Source organism: Stylophora pistillata, chromosome 5 (assembly GCF_964205215.1).
Source record: "Stylophora pistillata chromosome 5, jaStyPist1.2, whole genome shotgun sequence".
NCBI classification, from domain to species: domain Eukaryota; kingdom Metazoa; phylum Cnidaria; class Anthozoa; order Scleractinia; family Pocilloporidae; genus Stylophora; species Stylophora pistillata.
The window spans coordinates 35,123,638-35,140,514 of record NC_142523.1 but is presented as its reverse complement, the minus strand read 5'-3'; the positions used below and the strand labels follow the sequence as shown (position 1 = coordinate 35,140,514).

At 37.7% G+C, this 16,877-nt stretch overlaps 2 protein-coding genes and 1 pseudogene across 3 annotated transcripts; 1 reads left to right on the top strand and 2 right to left on the bottom strand.

Annotated features, from left to right (window-relative positions):
- Positions 1-206: 206 nt before the first annotated feature.
- LOC111332488 (protein bicaudal D homolog 2) lies at positions 207-6,049 on the bottom strand. The gene is made up of 2 exons (XM_022937834.2): positions 5,782-6,049; positions 207-4,308 (listed from the first exon to the last, which is right to left on the bottom strand). Exons 1-2 carry the CDS (start codon positions 5,974-5,976, stop codon positions 2,185-2,187), a joined length of 2,319 nt encoding a protein of 772 aa, XP_022793569.2. The 5' UTR covers positions 5,977-6,049; the 3' UTR covers positions 207-2,184.
- Positions 6,050-6,109: 60 nt separating this feature from the next.
- Positions 6,110-11,424, top strand: LOC111332468 (ADP-ribosylation factor-like protein 8B-A). The gene is made up of 7 exons (XM_022937809.2): positions 6,110-6,326; positions 7,669-7,749; positions 8,399-8,472; positions 8,600-8,693; positions 9,183-9,250; positions 9,382-9,452; positions 10,382-11,424. The coding sequence occupies exons 1-7, from the start codon at positions 6,204-6,206 to the stop codon at positions 10,426-10,428; spliced, it is 558 nt and encodes a 185-aa protein (XP_022793544.1). The 5' UTR covers positions 6,110-6,203; the 3' UTR covers positions 10,429-11,424.
- LOC111332467 (uncharacterized) lies at positions 10,867-16,860 on the bottom strand (annotated as a pseudogene). Its single transcript, XR_016002136.1, has 2 exons — positions 16,693-16,860; positions 10,867-14,605 (listed from the first exon to the last, which is right to left on the bottom strand). The product of XR_016002136.1 is annotated as an uncharacterized LOC111332467 (transcript).
- Positions 16,861-16,877: the final 17 nt, after the last annotated feature.

The window sequence follows — 16,877 nt, the reverse complement described above, 5'->3', positions numbered from 1 at the left end:
TGCTGTGAGAAGAGGCTACACCAATTCTGGCAGTCAACTGGTTTGGTTTTCTTACCAAGCTTCATGTTACAGTGTATAGTCTTGAAATAATGAAGTACAAGAATTAAAGTTTCTAAAAATGAAATGTTTGTGTGCTATTAAAATGTCTATAACTTGTGCACCTGCTGAAGAATGAAAGACCCACACAACAAAGTGCTTACTTGAAATGCCTTAAATATCAACATTACCCAGTATTTATTTAGCAGATCTTATTTTTCTATTACAAATCTGTTTCTCTGCTTAGTCAAATGACAAAAATACAAAGAAATTCGGGAGCAGGTATGCATTTAGTAATATCCTCTTAAAGCTACACCTTGCGCGCAACACTAATTCTATAAGGATGCTGACTTTTAGTAAAATAAATATTAATTAAAACACTGCCTGAAAATGGGCACATGTTTAGGCCTTTCAAATAAGCTGTAAGTTACAGTTAGCATCAAGATCATCATATAAGAATCAACAAAAATTCAACATTGAATAATAGAACAACTCGTAAAGAGAGAATTCCAGGATCATAATAAGTAACTGGCAAAGTGAGGTGTGCCCTTAACTATAGAAGAGTACAATGCAGGGTTTATAAAAATACCTGAATAATATCATGATTTTAATATGTCTGTTCATGAGAGACCTATTTCCACCTGAGCTAAAAGTTTGAACAGGACTCAACTGGTCCAGGGTAGAATTTTATCCCTGCCAGTATCTATAACATGAATCAACTCTAGAGCAGATTTGCCTCTCCATCTGATTAAAATCCTGGTAAATTACAAGTAATCCCATTTTTAAAGGTTCTCTGACAGTTTTCTACTTTGCCAAAGTTAATACATTTTAATTTTTGTAAAAAATACATCATTTGGAATTCTTTCATCAGTATGAAATCTATTAAAACGATTTAACCAGGTTAAAATACTTGTCATAAACATTTATTTTGTAAAAGTGATTTTTTACTTCTTTGACACCAGCAAACTATACGAGCAACAAACTTTAGTCTGGGAACTAACTTCACTTTTCAAATATATCATATATATATTTTTTATCTGTTAAAAATAGTTCATGGTTGCTGAGACACTCCTTTTAAGAGAATACTCATATTACACTGTATCATTGACACTGCAATTAAATTACCAAATGTTAATGAAAATTATCACATCAAACTTTTTAAAAAAGCTTATATTAAGATGCTGTATAATATTCCTTTCACACCATAAAATTTAAAATGCTCAGATTTAAAAATCTGTTTAAGATGAACATTTAAAGATAAAAAATCCATTGCCAAAAACCTTGGAAGTCAAGTACTGGATCCTAACTGGACAACATTAAAACATTATTTCCATTTGCTCGCCTGCAAAGGAGTTAACTTGGACCATAAGCAACTGTGTTAAACCTCTGGTAAAATATAACTGACATGCAACAAAAAAACACACATAGGCTTGTGTTAATGTTGCATGAGATATATTTTTCTCATAAATTGTAAATGTGGTTGCATGATGCTCTGATTAACCCTTTAAAACCTAACATCTCTATCCATGTTCTCCATATTGTTTTCTATAGATTTCCTATGGGAGAGTTTGTCTAACAATCAAGAGAGTTGAGTTTGCCATCTTCCCTTTTTTTTCTTACAACCTTCATGTTTGTTTCAGGAATGATGTTGTGAAGAGAAATTCCATGCTAGATACTCTCAGGGGTTAAAAAGTTAATAACTTTTACACTGAAGAGCAAACAGGTCTATAAAGTTTGCTCTTGGCTACCAAACTGGACTTAAGTAATAATAAGTAATAATATCTCCGTATGATGCACGATCCGGGTTTATTACAAATCAACTTAACGGCCTGCTCCCAGTTGGCTTGTTAGCTCAATTGGTAGAGCTCTGCACTAGTATCGCAGAGGTCAGTGGTTCGACTCCCGTACAGGCCTGATTTTTTTCAGGTCTGATTTTCGCTATTGCTTAAATGGCGCTATCTACTGCGAGGATCGTGCATCATACGTATCTAATACTGCAGTTCAAAATATATGAACTTCATATATTTCATTGCATCTAATAATATCTCCATTGCACCTACAGGTATAGTTACTGAGAGTATAACTCTATTATCATTTGTAGGAAATTACTGATTAAAAATAGGTAACCTTTGGGAGGAAAATAAACCTCTAGACACGAGTAACTGGTTTTGACCGGTTGGCCTTGCTTCCTTTCCTTGTGTAAGCACGCAGTCTTTCTCTTGCAATTTCAAACTCCTCAAGTCTCTGTGTCAAATCAATCTTCTGATGAATGGCTTGTTTGAGGAGGTGATTAAGAGTTTTCTTCTCCTCCTCAGATGCAGCGTACTTTCGTTGTAGCTCATCCACTTGAATCAGGTATTCCTCACACCGAGTGGCATACATGCTGCGAAGTGAGGCGAATGTTGATACTTCAGCTTTCATTGCCTTCAGGTTTCTCTTCAACTGGCCTACTGTCTCTGACTGGACTGCTTTATCATTCTCGTAACGGCTTTTAAGATTTGCCAGTGCCACCTCATAGGTAGACTTGTTAGCCTTCAGAACTGTCCGCAGCGTAGTGATCTGTTCCCGCTTGGTTGTCAGTAGACTTTGGAGCTTTGCAATTTGCTGCTTTTGAACATCACTGTCCTCTCCACTACTAGCTTCGTCATCACTGACAACTACCCGATACTCCAGTGCATGCTGTTTGGAAATTTCCACTGTCTTTTCCACAGCTTGTTTCAAAAACTTCACTTGATCACGCACAGAACTGATCAATCTGTAACAGGAATAAGGGTCTCCTCTTTCCATGGTCTCATTTGGATTCTCACTTCCCATTGGTGACTGACGCACTTCCGCAGAACTTTCTTTTGTTGTCGAATCTGCCGTATTTCTTTCCATTTGCGATGCTGAATTTGATGCCTTTTCCTGCTTTTCTTTTCTGGTGAATGAATTGGCTGGGTGATCTCCATTTGCTGAGCAAACATGACTATAAAGCCGCTGCAGATCTTCACTGACGTATTTCAGTTCATCTTGGGTGCAGTTCAGACTTCCCTGAGCATTTCCAGCAAGATCACTCATAGACTTAACATCTTCTTGAAGGTTCTTAATCAATTCTTCAGATTCAATGCCTTTGTTCTTTAAATTTAACAACTCCTCTTCAAGCTCTTTGACTCTCTTTGTTAGGAACGTTGCCTCATCAGATTTTGTTTGCAAGCTAGCCCCTTTTGCTCTCAAGCCATCTACCTCGTTTTTCAATTCTTTGATCACAGCTTGGGACTTGTTATCTTTCATCTGGTAGCTCTTCAAGAGTTTTTTCACCTCTTCAAGTTCTTTCAATTGATTGTTTATCTTTGAATTAAAAGCTTCTCTCTCTTCAACTCCATCATCGCTGTCATCTAATGTTTCACACAGAACCTTTGCTTCAGTCAGAGTCTGGATGGCGTCAAATTCTTCCTTCAACTTCAAGACGTCCTTCTCTTTTTTAGCCAAGGCATTGGTGAGCTCAGTTTTCTCACTGCTCAGCTGTTCAAGCTTGTGGATCATTTCTTTGACTTCTGACATCTGGAGTTCCCTCATGAGATCTTCCACCAACCCAGGGACAGGTTTGTACTCTTCGATGATGCTTTTTATTAAAGGATGTTCCACAACTTGTTCAGGTTTGTCAGTCTTCTCAAGACTTTCAATGCCAATAAACCGGCTTTCCTCATGCCAACTACTAACTGTGGGTGACTGCCGCTGGCGAATTTCTTGCAATTCTTTCTGCAGCAAGGAGTTTCTGTCACGTTGCTCCTTTAAAGATTCCAGTGACTCATTAAGCTGTTTCTCATACTGATCCCGTTTCTCACAGGCTACCTGAAGTTGGAGTTGTAACGACTCCATTTCATCCGTCAAACTCTTGTTTTCAACCTTCAAGGATTCAAACTCCACCATCGATGATCTGAGAGTTGAGTATTGTTTCTGGAGATTGATGTTCTCCTCCTCAAGATCGCTAAATTCTTGACTATATTTAGATTCTCGGTACTTGAGTTCTCTGATTTCATCCCTGAGAAGTTTCTTACTATGGGCAAATTGCTCAATTTCTTTGACATAATTGGAGGCCTGATTACAGAGTCTTTCATTTTCAATGAGTGCATCCCTTTCGGCTTTTCTCGCTTGGCGAACTTCACTCTCTAAATCTGTTATTTTATGGAGGTAATTAGCCTCTCTTGATTCACTCTCTTTTACTAGACTCTCCTCCCTATCATCCCCAAAGCGACTTCGTTTCTCTTGTTCAAGTTTCAACTGTTCATGGACCTTTGAGAAAAGATAAAGGAAAGCCAAAATATTAACCCTTTACACCCTAACATCAGCATACATATTCTCCATACTGTTCTCTAATATACATTTCCTAAGGTGCTGACAAGGAGAATTTGTTTAACAATCAAGTGCTTCTTTGGTTGGTGATCATTTCCTTTATTCTCTTGACCTTAATGTGTGATTCAGGGGTGATATTGTAAGGAGAAATTAGATGTTAGTCACTCTAAGCAAGGCTGTGCTGAAAGAAAAATTGAATAGAGCGCAGTACCCTGAAACTGCGACATCCGGGGTGCCCAGCATATGATTTTTATGACAAAACTAAAATTCCTAAGTCACCCAAGAGCAAAATAATGTAAGGCACCAAGGGTCACTGGGCACTGCTAGACCACAGCCTTGCTTAAGGGTCAAAGGTCTAAAAAACAACAGATTTTCTGCAATTTTAGTCCAGCTTAGTTCTGAGTTTGCTGAATAAGAAGCACTCTGAATGCATTTTTAAGTTAGACTCTATGTGGAATGAATATTTCAGTGATAATACTGATGACCTGAACACAACTCTGCCTCTCATTTTTGAAAGTCAGACACCTTCTAATCATTATTTGTAAATAGACAATCTAACTTTGGTTTGGGACATTGATCACTGCTATGTTTATTTCTCTTCTACTTTTTTTCTTATTCAGCAACAATTTTCAAAAAATTTTCAACAATTTCAAAACAAAAGAAAATGAAGGGAATAATATCAAAGAAAACAGTAGTTAATTCACTGTGTTGTAAATTAAAATATCAGGAGGCTGATATAGGTTCATTGCATGTAGCTATACATGGAAGCTATTTACAACATCAACAGCGGTCTGATTAAATCTCCAGTACTCAAAGTCTGACTGACCGTGAAAATTATCATTAATCTATCACACTAATTTTAACCCCTGAACGATTTCCGATTAAATAGATCGATGATTTTCAAACTCAGCGCGCCGTTTGAGTTCTCCCACGGCTACAATCTTAAAAAGGAATTCTAACAATATAGGCATCGAGTGATCTCTCAGGGTAATGCCAGGCAATACGATCTACGTAATCTTTTAATCTCAGAAATTTAGACTGCAAAAAATGCGCAGTCTTACACGTCACAAGAAATCATAATTTTCAAAATGACCTATAAGATTTGAAGAGATCGTTTTTTTTATATATATATTTAGACGATAGGTATAATCAGTAAGCGTGATGATCGGTTAATCGCACCCATTTGTTAAAATTACAATTACCGCTAATTCAATAAGGAAGGAAGCTTTGACTAACCACCCCACATCGATGTTTTCACTCGTTTGGCGCGTGTAAATAATTAAAGATATAAAATATCCAACTTTTGTTATGCACTGTATTCGCGATTCTAACCTTTGATCTGATTAGATCAAATGGTAGGAATACGTTTCTTTCAAATGGAATGGTTAACCAAAAACATTTCCTTTAAAATACCTCTCTAAGGCATTCCAATTCCTGCTTGTTTGATTCTAAGACCGTCTCAAGCTCATCATATTGTTCCTGTAATCTTTGTTTTTCGTCCAAAACTGCCAGCCCATATTCAGCAGCTTGGACCTTTTCTAGACAGGCTTGCTGTAGTTCACTACTTAGGCGTTCAACTTCACTTTTAAGCTGCTCGATCGAGCCCATTTCGTCTTCAATTTGAACGCCGTAATAAAATCCGCCATGTCTCCATGTTGAATTTTTGAATTGTTTTGAATGACTACAAAAAGGCACCAGATCCTGGCGGTCCACTGAGAACGCAATGTCTTCTGGTATAGACGCAGCCATTTTGAGTCATGTGATCAGATTAGTAAAAACCAAAAGAGAGCTAGTTTTTGCGAAATTGTTTTGTTGAAAGCTCAAGATCTACGAAGATGTTCGCCTTTTTTCGTAGTATACTTGACTGGATAAAAAGTCTGTTCTGGAAGGAAGAGATGGAGCTTACGCTGGTTGGCTTGCAATACTCGGGAAAGACAACTTTTGTCAATGTTATCGCGGTAAGCGAAATGTACCGTTAGTAAATTCTAGCTATTGAAAAGAACTTAAGTTTTATTCGTGTTTTTATTCCTGGAGTTATCCTTTCATTCTTTAATTTGGTTTTTTCTCACTGTATGTAAACATTCTCTCAAACTCCTTCTCATTTCGCGCCCCTATTTGGATATGTACATATAATTACGTATACATTATAGTTCGTCGCTGGCACAATACTAAGTCAATTTGCAAGAGGGTAAAATTAGGCTTAATTAGATTTAGAAAACAATTTTTTTCACCCTGGAATACATGAAAATTCCCTTCTCGGTTGTTAATGTGGGCTAAGATTTACAGTCGTGAATATTTAGGATAAGTTCAGGCCTGTGGTAGTGAACCATGACAAAAAAGTGTACCTTGTACACCTTTTGGATTCTATTTTTATGACCTACATAAACTCCTTCTTGTAACAAAATTCCAGTTCTTTAAAGTTCATTTTGTGAAAACTAGGCTTGTTACTTACCCTGACCAAAGTTTATCATAAAATAAGTTTTAAACTTGTCTTTTTCTGAGAAACTAAAAAAACTGAATCACAATGTAATGTTGATAGAAATCGAATACTTGGCCTCAAATAAGCACACATCTTGAATGAGCAGCCATTCTCTAGGTCGAAAGAATTGATGAGTGGCCAGGGAGCTTATTTTGAATTAATACAGTAGGCATTGTTCTTCGCAGGCCTCTGATTACAACTCAGAGTAAATGTCTAATGAATCTGGGATAAGCAGCTGTACACATAACAGATGCAGAATACATGAGGAGTAAAGACTACAGAATGTAAATTTAGCAGCAATAAATCATCAGTCGCCAGCATTCATGGAGTACCTGATTCCAAGAGACAAGGAACTCTCATCTGGCTCACAAGAACAAAACTGAGATTAGCTGTAGTAGTAATTGTTGTACAAACTGATGATTTTCTTAATTCCCCTTTCCTGCCAGCCTGACATTGTTTTAAAATTGCTAGAAGAGTTTGAGTTTTAATCACTCCCTTAAAGTGGAAGATAATGAGACTCCTCTACTGAAGTAGTACTTTGTATTGGCCAAAGACTTAATTTGATTTTGGTCTCATGTTGTTCCCATGACCTCAGACAATGTTCATGTCACATGTTAAATATTTACCTGGCAGATGGCACAGCTTGCCATTAAGTACCCTGTAAGTTGGTGGTAGAGGTAGAAATGTATGCTTGAAATCTGAAGGTCTGGGTTTTGCTTCCATGTTGGGGACTCTGAGGTTTCATTTATGACCAAGTTTAGAATTTACCATCCGTCCTATTCTGTTTACTTGCTAATTTTTTTTTTTTTTTCTCCAAACAGTCAGGTCAGTTCAGTGAAGACATGATTCCAACTGTTGGATTTAATATGAGAAAAGTCACCAAGGGTAATGTTACAATAAAGGTCAGTTGTTAGATGAAGTATTCTATTCTAGTAGTCAAACTTGTGTGTTGTTTGATTTTTGCTGTATTGATTGCCTGATTTTAACTAAATAAAAACACTACTTTTTAAAGAGGCTTTTACCAGTTAGTAGACTACCTATTTTTTTTTCTTTTTATTGTATATATTTTCCTTAGTTGATCTTGTTAAATTGATTGTATCTTATGTTAGAAATTAACTTCTACAACTGTTATATAGTTTAATAATTTAAATGTTTTTTATCTTTAGAATTATGATTATTGTAAAGCGCCATTGAGCTCACGGAAGTGGTGCTATAAAAATTGTTGTATTATTATTATTGTATCATTAGCTGTGGTGTGTGAGTGAAATGACAAGTTCCTTGCATATATTACATGTCTTATGAAATTCTGATTGGTGTTTGTTTTCTTCTATTTAAACACCCCCTTTGTAGTCCATAGTAATGAAGTCTTGAATCTCAGTTGCTAATTGTGTGCTTCACACTGTTCAATTTTCTCTTTCAACCCAATCTCTGGCTACGGACCAGTCCTTGTTCAACACCCCTATTTTCTGAAGTGCATATCCGACTTGGCAACTAGGTCTTGTGTTACCCGCATTATTATTGATCATTTTACCTTTTTTGTTTTTCTTACAGGTCTGGGATATTGGAGGACAACCTCGCTTTCGAAGCATGTGGGAACGATACTGTAGAGGAGTTAACTGCATTGTGTGAGTATTGACGGCACTTTAATTATACCTAGCCTAACAGTGTCAGATATAGCAACATGATCTAAACGGTTGGATGTTTTGACCTAATGTGCTGCCTACAGTTTTAAATGTAGGGTTTTCTCTTCAGGTACATGGTTGATGCTGCAGATCATGAAAAGCTAGAAGCATCAAGAAATGAACTCCATGGGCTTTTAGAAAAACCACAATTAGCAGGCATTCCTGTAAGTCACACACAAGACTCTCTTCTGTTCGCTTTATTTTGTTCTTTGTACAGCGTTCTGCATCTTTTAATGAAACGCGGATAGTTTAGGGATTAGGGGGTTGAACTTTCTGTTTGAAGGTCCAGGTTTAAAATTGGGCCAAGGTAAACTTGATTCTTCCAGTACTTTTTGCCATTCAGGATTACAAATGGGTATAGACCTGTGAAAAACAGATAAAATAGTTTGAAATAAACCTGTAATACACTAACATCCCATTCAAACCCGAGTTTTTAATAAGACTAACTTCCGCATTCAGCAAGTAGTTAGTTATCAGGTTGGTCGTCAAGATTTGTTTGTGCAGAAGATACTAATCTGCTGAGTATTCATGTCTGGGCAAGGGGATTTTTTTTTTTTTTTACAATGACTGCTACAAGCTGGGAAAGTAGCTAATTTATTTAATGAAAAATGTGTACTGTTTACATTTATATCATGTTGTCAATACTTTGGCAGGTCTTAGTTTTGGGAAACAAAAAAGATCTTCCAAATGCATTAGACGAAAAAGAAGTAGTGGAGAGACTGTAAGTATAGAATGCCAGAAAGTGATTATTAAAAACTGGTTAACAAGTAACTTAAGTTACTGTGGCGTACCTCTTTCAAAATGTCTTGTAAACGAGTTAATTTCTAACTCTCTAAGTTTACTTTCTGACAGTAACTTGGCATCCATTCAAGATCGAGAAATCTGTTGCTACTCCATCTCATGTAAAGAGAAAGATAATATTGGTAAGTATCAGCGCCTGTTGTTTTCACTCTAGAAATTTTTGGAAAAGGAGACAATTAACAAATGGCAACGCCAAAGTGTACACTATTGAGTTATGGCTGCATGCAGGAGGTTGCTAAGTACAAAAGAAGCGTAAGAGTCACGTAAGGCGATAGCCAAGAGCCACTCTAGCTTCTTGAGTACTCAGCAAACCTCCTAAATGCATCCATAACTCAATAGTGTACACTGTGGTGTTTACCATTTGTTTAATAACATAATAGTAATACATTGTTGCCAAAAAGTTCCCTTTCTAGTTAACAAATCTTATGTGATGCACATTTGCTCATGTCAGCAGTGTACACCATTGGGTAAATGGTTAACACTGATTGACCAATCAGAGTGTGCATTTTACTTTGGTTATGTTTTAAAGTGCTCTGGATAAGGCTGTGCTCTGTTTCCAATTTGTATCTGATGAGTGGCAGGTGGTAAGGGACAGGGGGTTTGGTCTGATAGGTTCTTAGATCAATTTTGATAGGAATGGTTAAAGTTCTGGTCTAATAACCCACTTAACCTTTTAACTTCTCAGTTTGACCAGCATCTACTTTCTCCTTAAAATGTCACCCCTGAATCAAACATTGAGAATAAAGGAAATGATCATTAATGAAAGGCTGGAGCTTTTGATTGTTAAACAAATTCTCCTTGTTGTTACCTGAAGAAATGTAAAAAGAATGGAATGGAGAATATGCATACTGACATTGGGTGTAAAGGGCTCAATAAATTGTCCATGGAAACTGTCTAAAGAGCAGTCATAAGAATAGGTATGCTAATGTAAAGGCAGGAGGGGTGGTGGGGTTATGGAGTTTCGATTTTTCGAACTTTTTCTTTTCTACAATATTTGAAAGATTTCCTTTCACCAAAAACTTCTAATTGTATGTCTGTTTGTTAATTATAGATATCACTCTGCAGTGGTTAATCCAACACTCAAAGTCTCGTGGTTGAAGTGATCGTATATTCATTCAGATTCCTCGCAAAGAGGAGAAAACCTTGGTACGCTTAGTGAAAACGAATGAGAGCAGAGAGTGGACATTCGCAATCAAATTTATAGAACTTAAAGAGACTACATAATGCCATTTTTCTATTAATAAACTATAGTGCGTGCTTGAAGCCATTGATATGTTTAAAATCCTGACATGACCAATAGTCACCCTTTAACTCCAAGATGTGATTAAGATTTATTTTCTCCCTAAATAATACTCAGTACATTATTCTCCAAACAGGTAATGAGAATACTCAAACTTATCAGGTACAAGTTATCTTAATCTAACTCCAAATTCTTATAACTAATTTAGAAGGAAAAGTTTAGTGGCTAGAGGGGATAATTTACAGTCACATCTTGGAGTTGAGGGTTAAAAGAGAATCTAACAGCTATTTTCTGTATTAACTTAAAAAAAAAAAAAATACAAGTAGCCAGTCATTTTTTTAAGGAGATGCACTTGTCTGTTTAGAGGTGTAGGCTGGGTTTGTAACAAGAATGGACAGTGTGATCCATATTAATGAGTCAGAGAAGTGTTAAAGAATTTATCTTGCAAATATTGAAAAAAAGAGTACAGTTTATAAACCCCTCAGGAAAGAGTTGAATACTCTTTGTGCTCTAAAGTGATTGCAGCTTATGATTGTTTTGCTTTTCATTTGTTGTTGTCAATAACTTAACCAAGACCATGCCTGTCAGATGGAAGCTTGATTACTTTGATAAAATGTATATCATATTTTCTCAAATGTGTGCTGGTGAAAGTTGTAGTCCTGCAGAGACTTGCATGATTGGAAAGCACTCTTTTCAAAGATGGTGAAAATATAACATGATGAAGGTTTGTTTTGTACCATTGTAACATGTTGCAGTCCCTTGATTTTTGTATGTTTCCTTTTTCATAGACAATTTCAACTCAGTAGTTTCAAATGTGACACAGTAAGGTCTTACTAAATTATTAGTTAGATGAACTCTGATGATTACATGGATCACTTGTCTACAAAAACAGAACTCCAGTGAAGTCAATACAAAAAGAGGCATCTTTGTGCTGTTCAACTGAAAAAATTGACAAACCCCTACTGGTACATTTTACCAAAGAAAGCTATTCCAAACATTGTGGGGGACGTGGGGGGAGGGGGAGGGGTGTGGAAATTCAAAGGTTGTAAGACTAGTACATATTTTACGCACCCTATGCCTTGTATCCCAATCAAAAGTAAAGTTTATCTTTGTCTTACCCTCATGCTTATTAAGAAGATAAGGCTGTAGGTCCTATCCTCCTTGAAAGAAAAGCCAGGCAACATGGGGTTCTCTCCATTCTGTCCTGCAGCTCAGCTAAATTTGTTTGAATCATTTGGACATAAACATGCTCAGGTCCGAACTTCTTCAAACAAATGTCCACTGCATGGGCATAATAGTCTGCTGCTAGCTCAAAGTTACCTTCTGCTTCATGTGCATTACCCAAGTTATTGTAAGTGGATGCCACATCGACATGCTCAGGCCCAAGCTTTTTCACATATATATATTGAGTGCAGTTTCATAGTAGTATCTTGCCTTCTTTATTTTACCCGGATGCTTGTACACAAGACCCAGTTCATTGTACGTAGATGCAACATCAACATGCTGAACTCCAAGCTGTTTGATACGTAAAACCAGTGAATGCATTATACAGAATTTTGCCCGCTTCAAGTCACCAAGGTCACGATGCAGAACACCTAGGTTGTGATAAGAAGTTGCAATGTCATCATGATCAGGGCTAAGAATTTTTGTTTGAATGTCCATTGCACGCAGGTAAAAGTCTTTAGCCTGCTGCAGGTCACCAAGCCTACTGCACACAAGACCAAGGTTATTGTAAGAAGAGGCAACATGAACTTGGTCTAATCTAAAATTTCTCAGATGGATGTCCAATGCTTGTAAAAAGTAATCCTTTGCCTGCTCTAGTTTTCCCAGGTCACAGTGCACCCTACCTAAGCCACTGTAAGCTGCTGCCTTTGCTTTATTGCAACCTACCACACCCAAGTTGACAAAGGTTAACACCACATTACAGCACTTTAGTGCTGTCTTTAGTTCACAGTGTTCAATACACATCTCTCCGAGTGTTAGAAAGTTTTCAGTAAAGTCTTGCACTGTAACTATGCCACTTTTGGTAACTTCTGAGATTCCTTGCTCAGAAAACAATGGATCTGTTTCAGTGATCAAATTTTTTATATGGGGGACTATGTTCTTGCAGAGGAATATCGGATCTAAGTCTTGCCCAATCTTGGATGCATCAGTTTCTTTGTAAATGGCTTGTGAAAATGATGCAATGGCCCCATGGATGACTTTAAGGTGTTCATCATTGGTATGGCATTTTACTACAGTATTGATGACTTCATGGACAACTCTATGGACTCGAATGTAGACACAGCCCTCGTCTTCTGTAAATAACAACAGTGGGCATCGGCTGAGTTTTGCCACAACCATTTCTCTATCCTGAAATTCTTCATCTGTTTCTGTAATGTAGCCGGTGACAATGTCTTGAAGTATCGGTTGCGATGCACACAGGGAGAGCAAAGAGAATGTGTGATGAATAACTTTGTCACATGTCATTGCCTTCTCTACAGCAAGTGTTATTGCAGCTGTCATGGATTTTGGGTAACTTGAGTTGGTTTCAGCAAGAATCCTCTCTGTACTTCTCCGTTTCCCTTTATCCAATTTCTTCAAGTAGTCAATCCAACCAAAAGCTGCCTTGTTTTGTCCAACTTCTCTGACATATGTGGCAGCACTTGCCATGGCAAGAGGTTGGTAGTCTAATACCTGTGCAACTTCTTTTTCCATCTCACTATCTGTGACACCAGAAAGCTGTTTCAACAAAAATCTGGCATCTTCAAGATCCATACCTTTGCTGATTGAGACATGTTGTATGCAAGAGCTTGTTAATGGGATGGACATAGTATCTTGTGTTGTAATGAGCATCTGGCCTCTTGCCCATTGCTTGTTCCCTGCATCTGGTAAATGACTATGTATGCCAAATGCATCAGCAACATTATCAACCACCAGCAGCCAGGATGCAAAAAGCTCAATTTTGGTGCTTATTAAGGCCTTGAGATTAGTAATTTTCTCATTTGTGTCCATCTCTCTGGATTTGAGGGTGTTTGTAACAGCATACTCAGGACATTTACAATACCGTGCAAAAGAGACATACGACTCCATAAGAGCTCCCGTGTTTTCCGCGTTTAGTGTCATAACGAATGAAGTACTGAGAGTCGAGTCTTCAACTTCATCATAGAATTGCTTGGCTACCAAACGGGACAACTGAGATTTCCCACTTCCTGGATTTCCTGATAGATACAGGATGCTTAAACAGTTTTCATTAGCCCCTTTGAGTGCTTTGAGCTGCTGTGTTATTTCAGCAACCTGACGAGTACAGGGTGCAACATCGTGGGAAGGTGCAGAAGGAAGAATGCAAAATGGAGAGACTTCAGTTTGTAACTGTTCCTCCAAAACCTGTCGTTGTCCTTCCTTTTCTTGAAGTTCCATTTCCTTTTCTCGGAGTTTCATCTCTTTTTCTTGGAGTTTGTTTTCTTTCTCATAAACTTCTTGTTTAAGGTCATCTACCTTCCTCAGAACCTCTCCTAACTCCTCTGTTGGAAAGCTTGTCTGATTTTGGATTTCTTTGATTTTTGCAGTGGCAAGACCAAGATTGTGAAATGCATTGTAGACTTTGAGAATATCATTCTTAAATTTAATGTTAGAAATATGGCCATGTGGTACATGTGCAAATTCTTCATTTCGAAATTTCCTGAGGTCATCCACATTTGATTGCACTGTTGGATTGAGACTATTCAGGCAATCTGAATACAGAATGGCATAAAAGAGCATGGAACAATCCCATTCAGCTCTATTGCCATTCTTCATGGTTGTCAACAGATGGGCATTTTTCTTTCTGTTTCGATGGGATTCACCCTTCCAGAAGTCCAGTCCATTTTTCGGTTCATCTTTCCATTCTCCTAGCGTTGTTTTGTAGCGTTTGTCCCATTCCTGTTTGAAGATTGTTCGTAGACCGTCCGTGAGTATATTCGTGACAACATAGGATATCCTGGAGTAGTTCAGTTGCTCTGCAGTGTATTGCAATGCAGTGGCCATGTGACATGTACTTTGGTGAAATTAGGGAACCTATTCAAGAAAGGTTCAAACAAAATGTTTTCTACAGGGTAATTGTACAAGCGGAGTTTTTAAGCTTGACAGTTGGGGTCAATTAGAAACCTTTTCCACTATGCAGATGTTTTATGGAGATCGTGCTTGGTCAGCAGGCAGTGCAAAATCGAGTATTATTCCCTGCAAGAGAATTACTCAGTGATTACCAGTTGAAACTAGAAGATCGGTACGTCAACTGATTTTTTTTATTCTTCAATTTCTTTCCAAGTATTTCAAAATGCTTCTGCACTACTTTTAGGAGAGTAATTTATATTCAGAGTTTGTCATATTAGTTTTGTAAGCACAGATATGTAAATGAAAAACAATAGCCTGTGTACAGCCGCCCCATCCACTCAAAAAAATCGGGAATGGGGCGTCTGTGATTTACCGTTGCTAATCGTGTATCGGGACCACGTGATTTTTCCCGGAATGTACGGAAAATGATCTCATTGGCTGTTACTCGTAGATCATTACATCATGTGAACCACGGGTTTCGATCGGCTATCAATTTCGCGGGGAATCGACTTCTGAAATGTGAAGCCTTCTCTCAAAGTACACATTGCTCTCACAATAACAAGTGTGCGAATTAGCGATGAGTTTGTGTTCTTTGTGAGAAAAACATCGTTCAGAATTCTGATAAAAATCTCGTTGACGGACGGTAGAGCTCGAGTTTTAACGTCCAGGAGGAGTTGCTGTCGCTGGAGTATAAAGTGTCTATAGATTCCGCTTACATTTGCAGAAATTGCCTGTCGACTTTAAAGAAACGAAGGGCTCTTCTGACGAATCTTTGTGTTGTGAACTCTACGATTCGAGAGATTATCAGCTCGAAATTTTCTTCCCAATTTCTTAGAGGGGATGGGGTGGCTGTACACAGGCTAGCAAAACAAGCGTATTTATCTTAATGCTCGCGTTGAGAGGAGTCCTCACCCACCCTCCCATTCTTTTTTTTTTGTTTTAGGCTACTCCCCTCGTGCGTGACTAGCGCTTCGCGCTCGCCTCGCACTTGCATCCGTTCTTAAAATGCAAACAATACCGCCCGAAACCTCCTGCCAATTTAAAACAAAGCCTTATTCCCAGAGGTAATCTACTGTTTCCACCATCGTTTCCTGTATCAACATATAGTTTGGATTGATCGTTCGAATTGAATGTTTGGATTGAATGTTCGAATTGAATAATCGAATGTTTGAATTGAATGTTGGAATTGAATGTTTGGATTGAATGTTTGAATTGAAAAATCGAATGTTTGAATCGAATGTTCGTATTGAATGTTCAATTGAATGTTCAAATTGAATGTTCAAATTGAATAATCGAATGTGTGCATGTCCAAATGTTGCAAGTGGAATTTGCATGCCTGCTTTGAATGTTTCACTTGATTGATTGATTGTTTGGAGTATATGTTTAAATGTTGTGAGTGTATTTTTAACGCTTGACATGAATGCTGTCGTGGAGGGTTGAATGTTTCAATTGAATATTTGAATGTTGCCAGTGAATGATGGTATGCGTGGATAGAGAGCTAATAAAGTTTGAATTTTGGCGGTGATGGAACGCCATATAACAAACCGCACGTAGGGTAATACGGAAATGACAATGCGACAAGATTATCGAGTTTATTCCGGTGCTTAAAGAGACAGAAGATTCTAGTACGTCAAGCGTTTTGGTAAGTTTCACAAATATTAAAACCCAACCTGTTTCTGTAACCGAAGCGTATCACTACAGGTGGTAATCGAATGTTTTGCTGTGTTGTCGCTTTGTTTTCTTTTAAATCAATTAACTGTATTCAAATAAGTTGAAGTTTGCTAACTCAGCGTTTTGGGTATTCGTCGGCACATGTTGTTCCTTAGAGACTTCACAAGGTCACTACAAACAGACCTCACGGTGAAAATCACGGCTGTTAGCAAGTCTGTAATCTTACCCTGTTAATTCTGGGAACAATGACCAGCTTTTTCATCTAGAAACTCGCCTCAGTCTTGGAGTTCTGGAATGTTGTTTTTGTGTTTTTTTTTCCGCTTTGAGAATTAAATTGCTTTGCATCGTCCTATCAGTGATCACAAGAATATCAAGCTTACCGTTAAAAAATATTCCGAAACCGTTCAGCAGAGGCAGCAATTCTTAAGTTCCGGCGAAGAACCACGGCAGGCTGGTATCTCAATTCCCAATATGAATAACTCGATTCAGGAACTTAATAGCGAAGGCACACACTCTTCACGGCCTACTTGAATCACGTGCTTCTCACATGAGTCAATATGAAACC

Coding starts and splice junctions, on each gene's coding strand:
- LOC111332488 (XM_022937834.2), bottom strand. CDS start 5,976: ATGGGCTCGATCGAGCAGCTTAAAAGTGAAGTTGAACGCCTAAGTAGT. Junction 4,309..5,781: donor AATTGGAATGCCTTAGAGAG/GTATTTTAAAGG, acceptor CTTTTCTCAAAG/GTCCATGAACAGTTGAAACT.
- LOC111332468 (XM_022937809.2), top strand. CDS start 6,204: ATGTTCGCCTTTTTTCGTAGTATACTTGACTGGATAAAAAGTCTGTTC. Junction 9,251..9,381: donor AAAGAAGTAGTGGAGAGACT/GTAAGTATAGAA, acceptor ACTTTCTGACAG/TAACTTGGCATCCATTCAAG. Junction 9,453..10,381: donor TAAAGAGAAAGATAATATTG/GTAAGTATCAGC, acceptor TGTTAATTATAG/ATATCACTCTGCAGTGGTTA.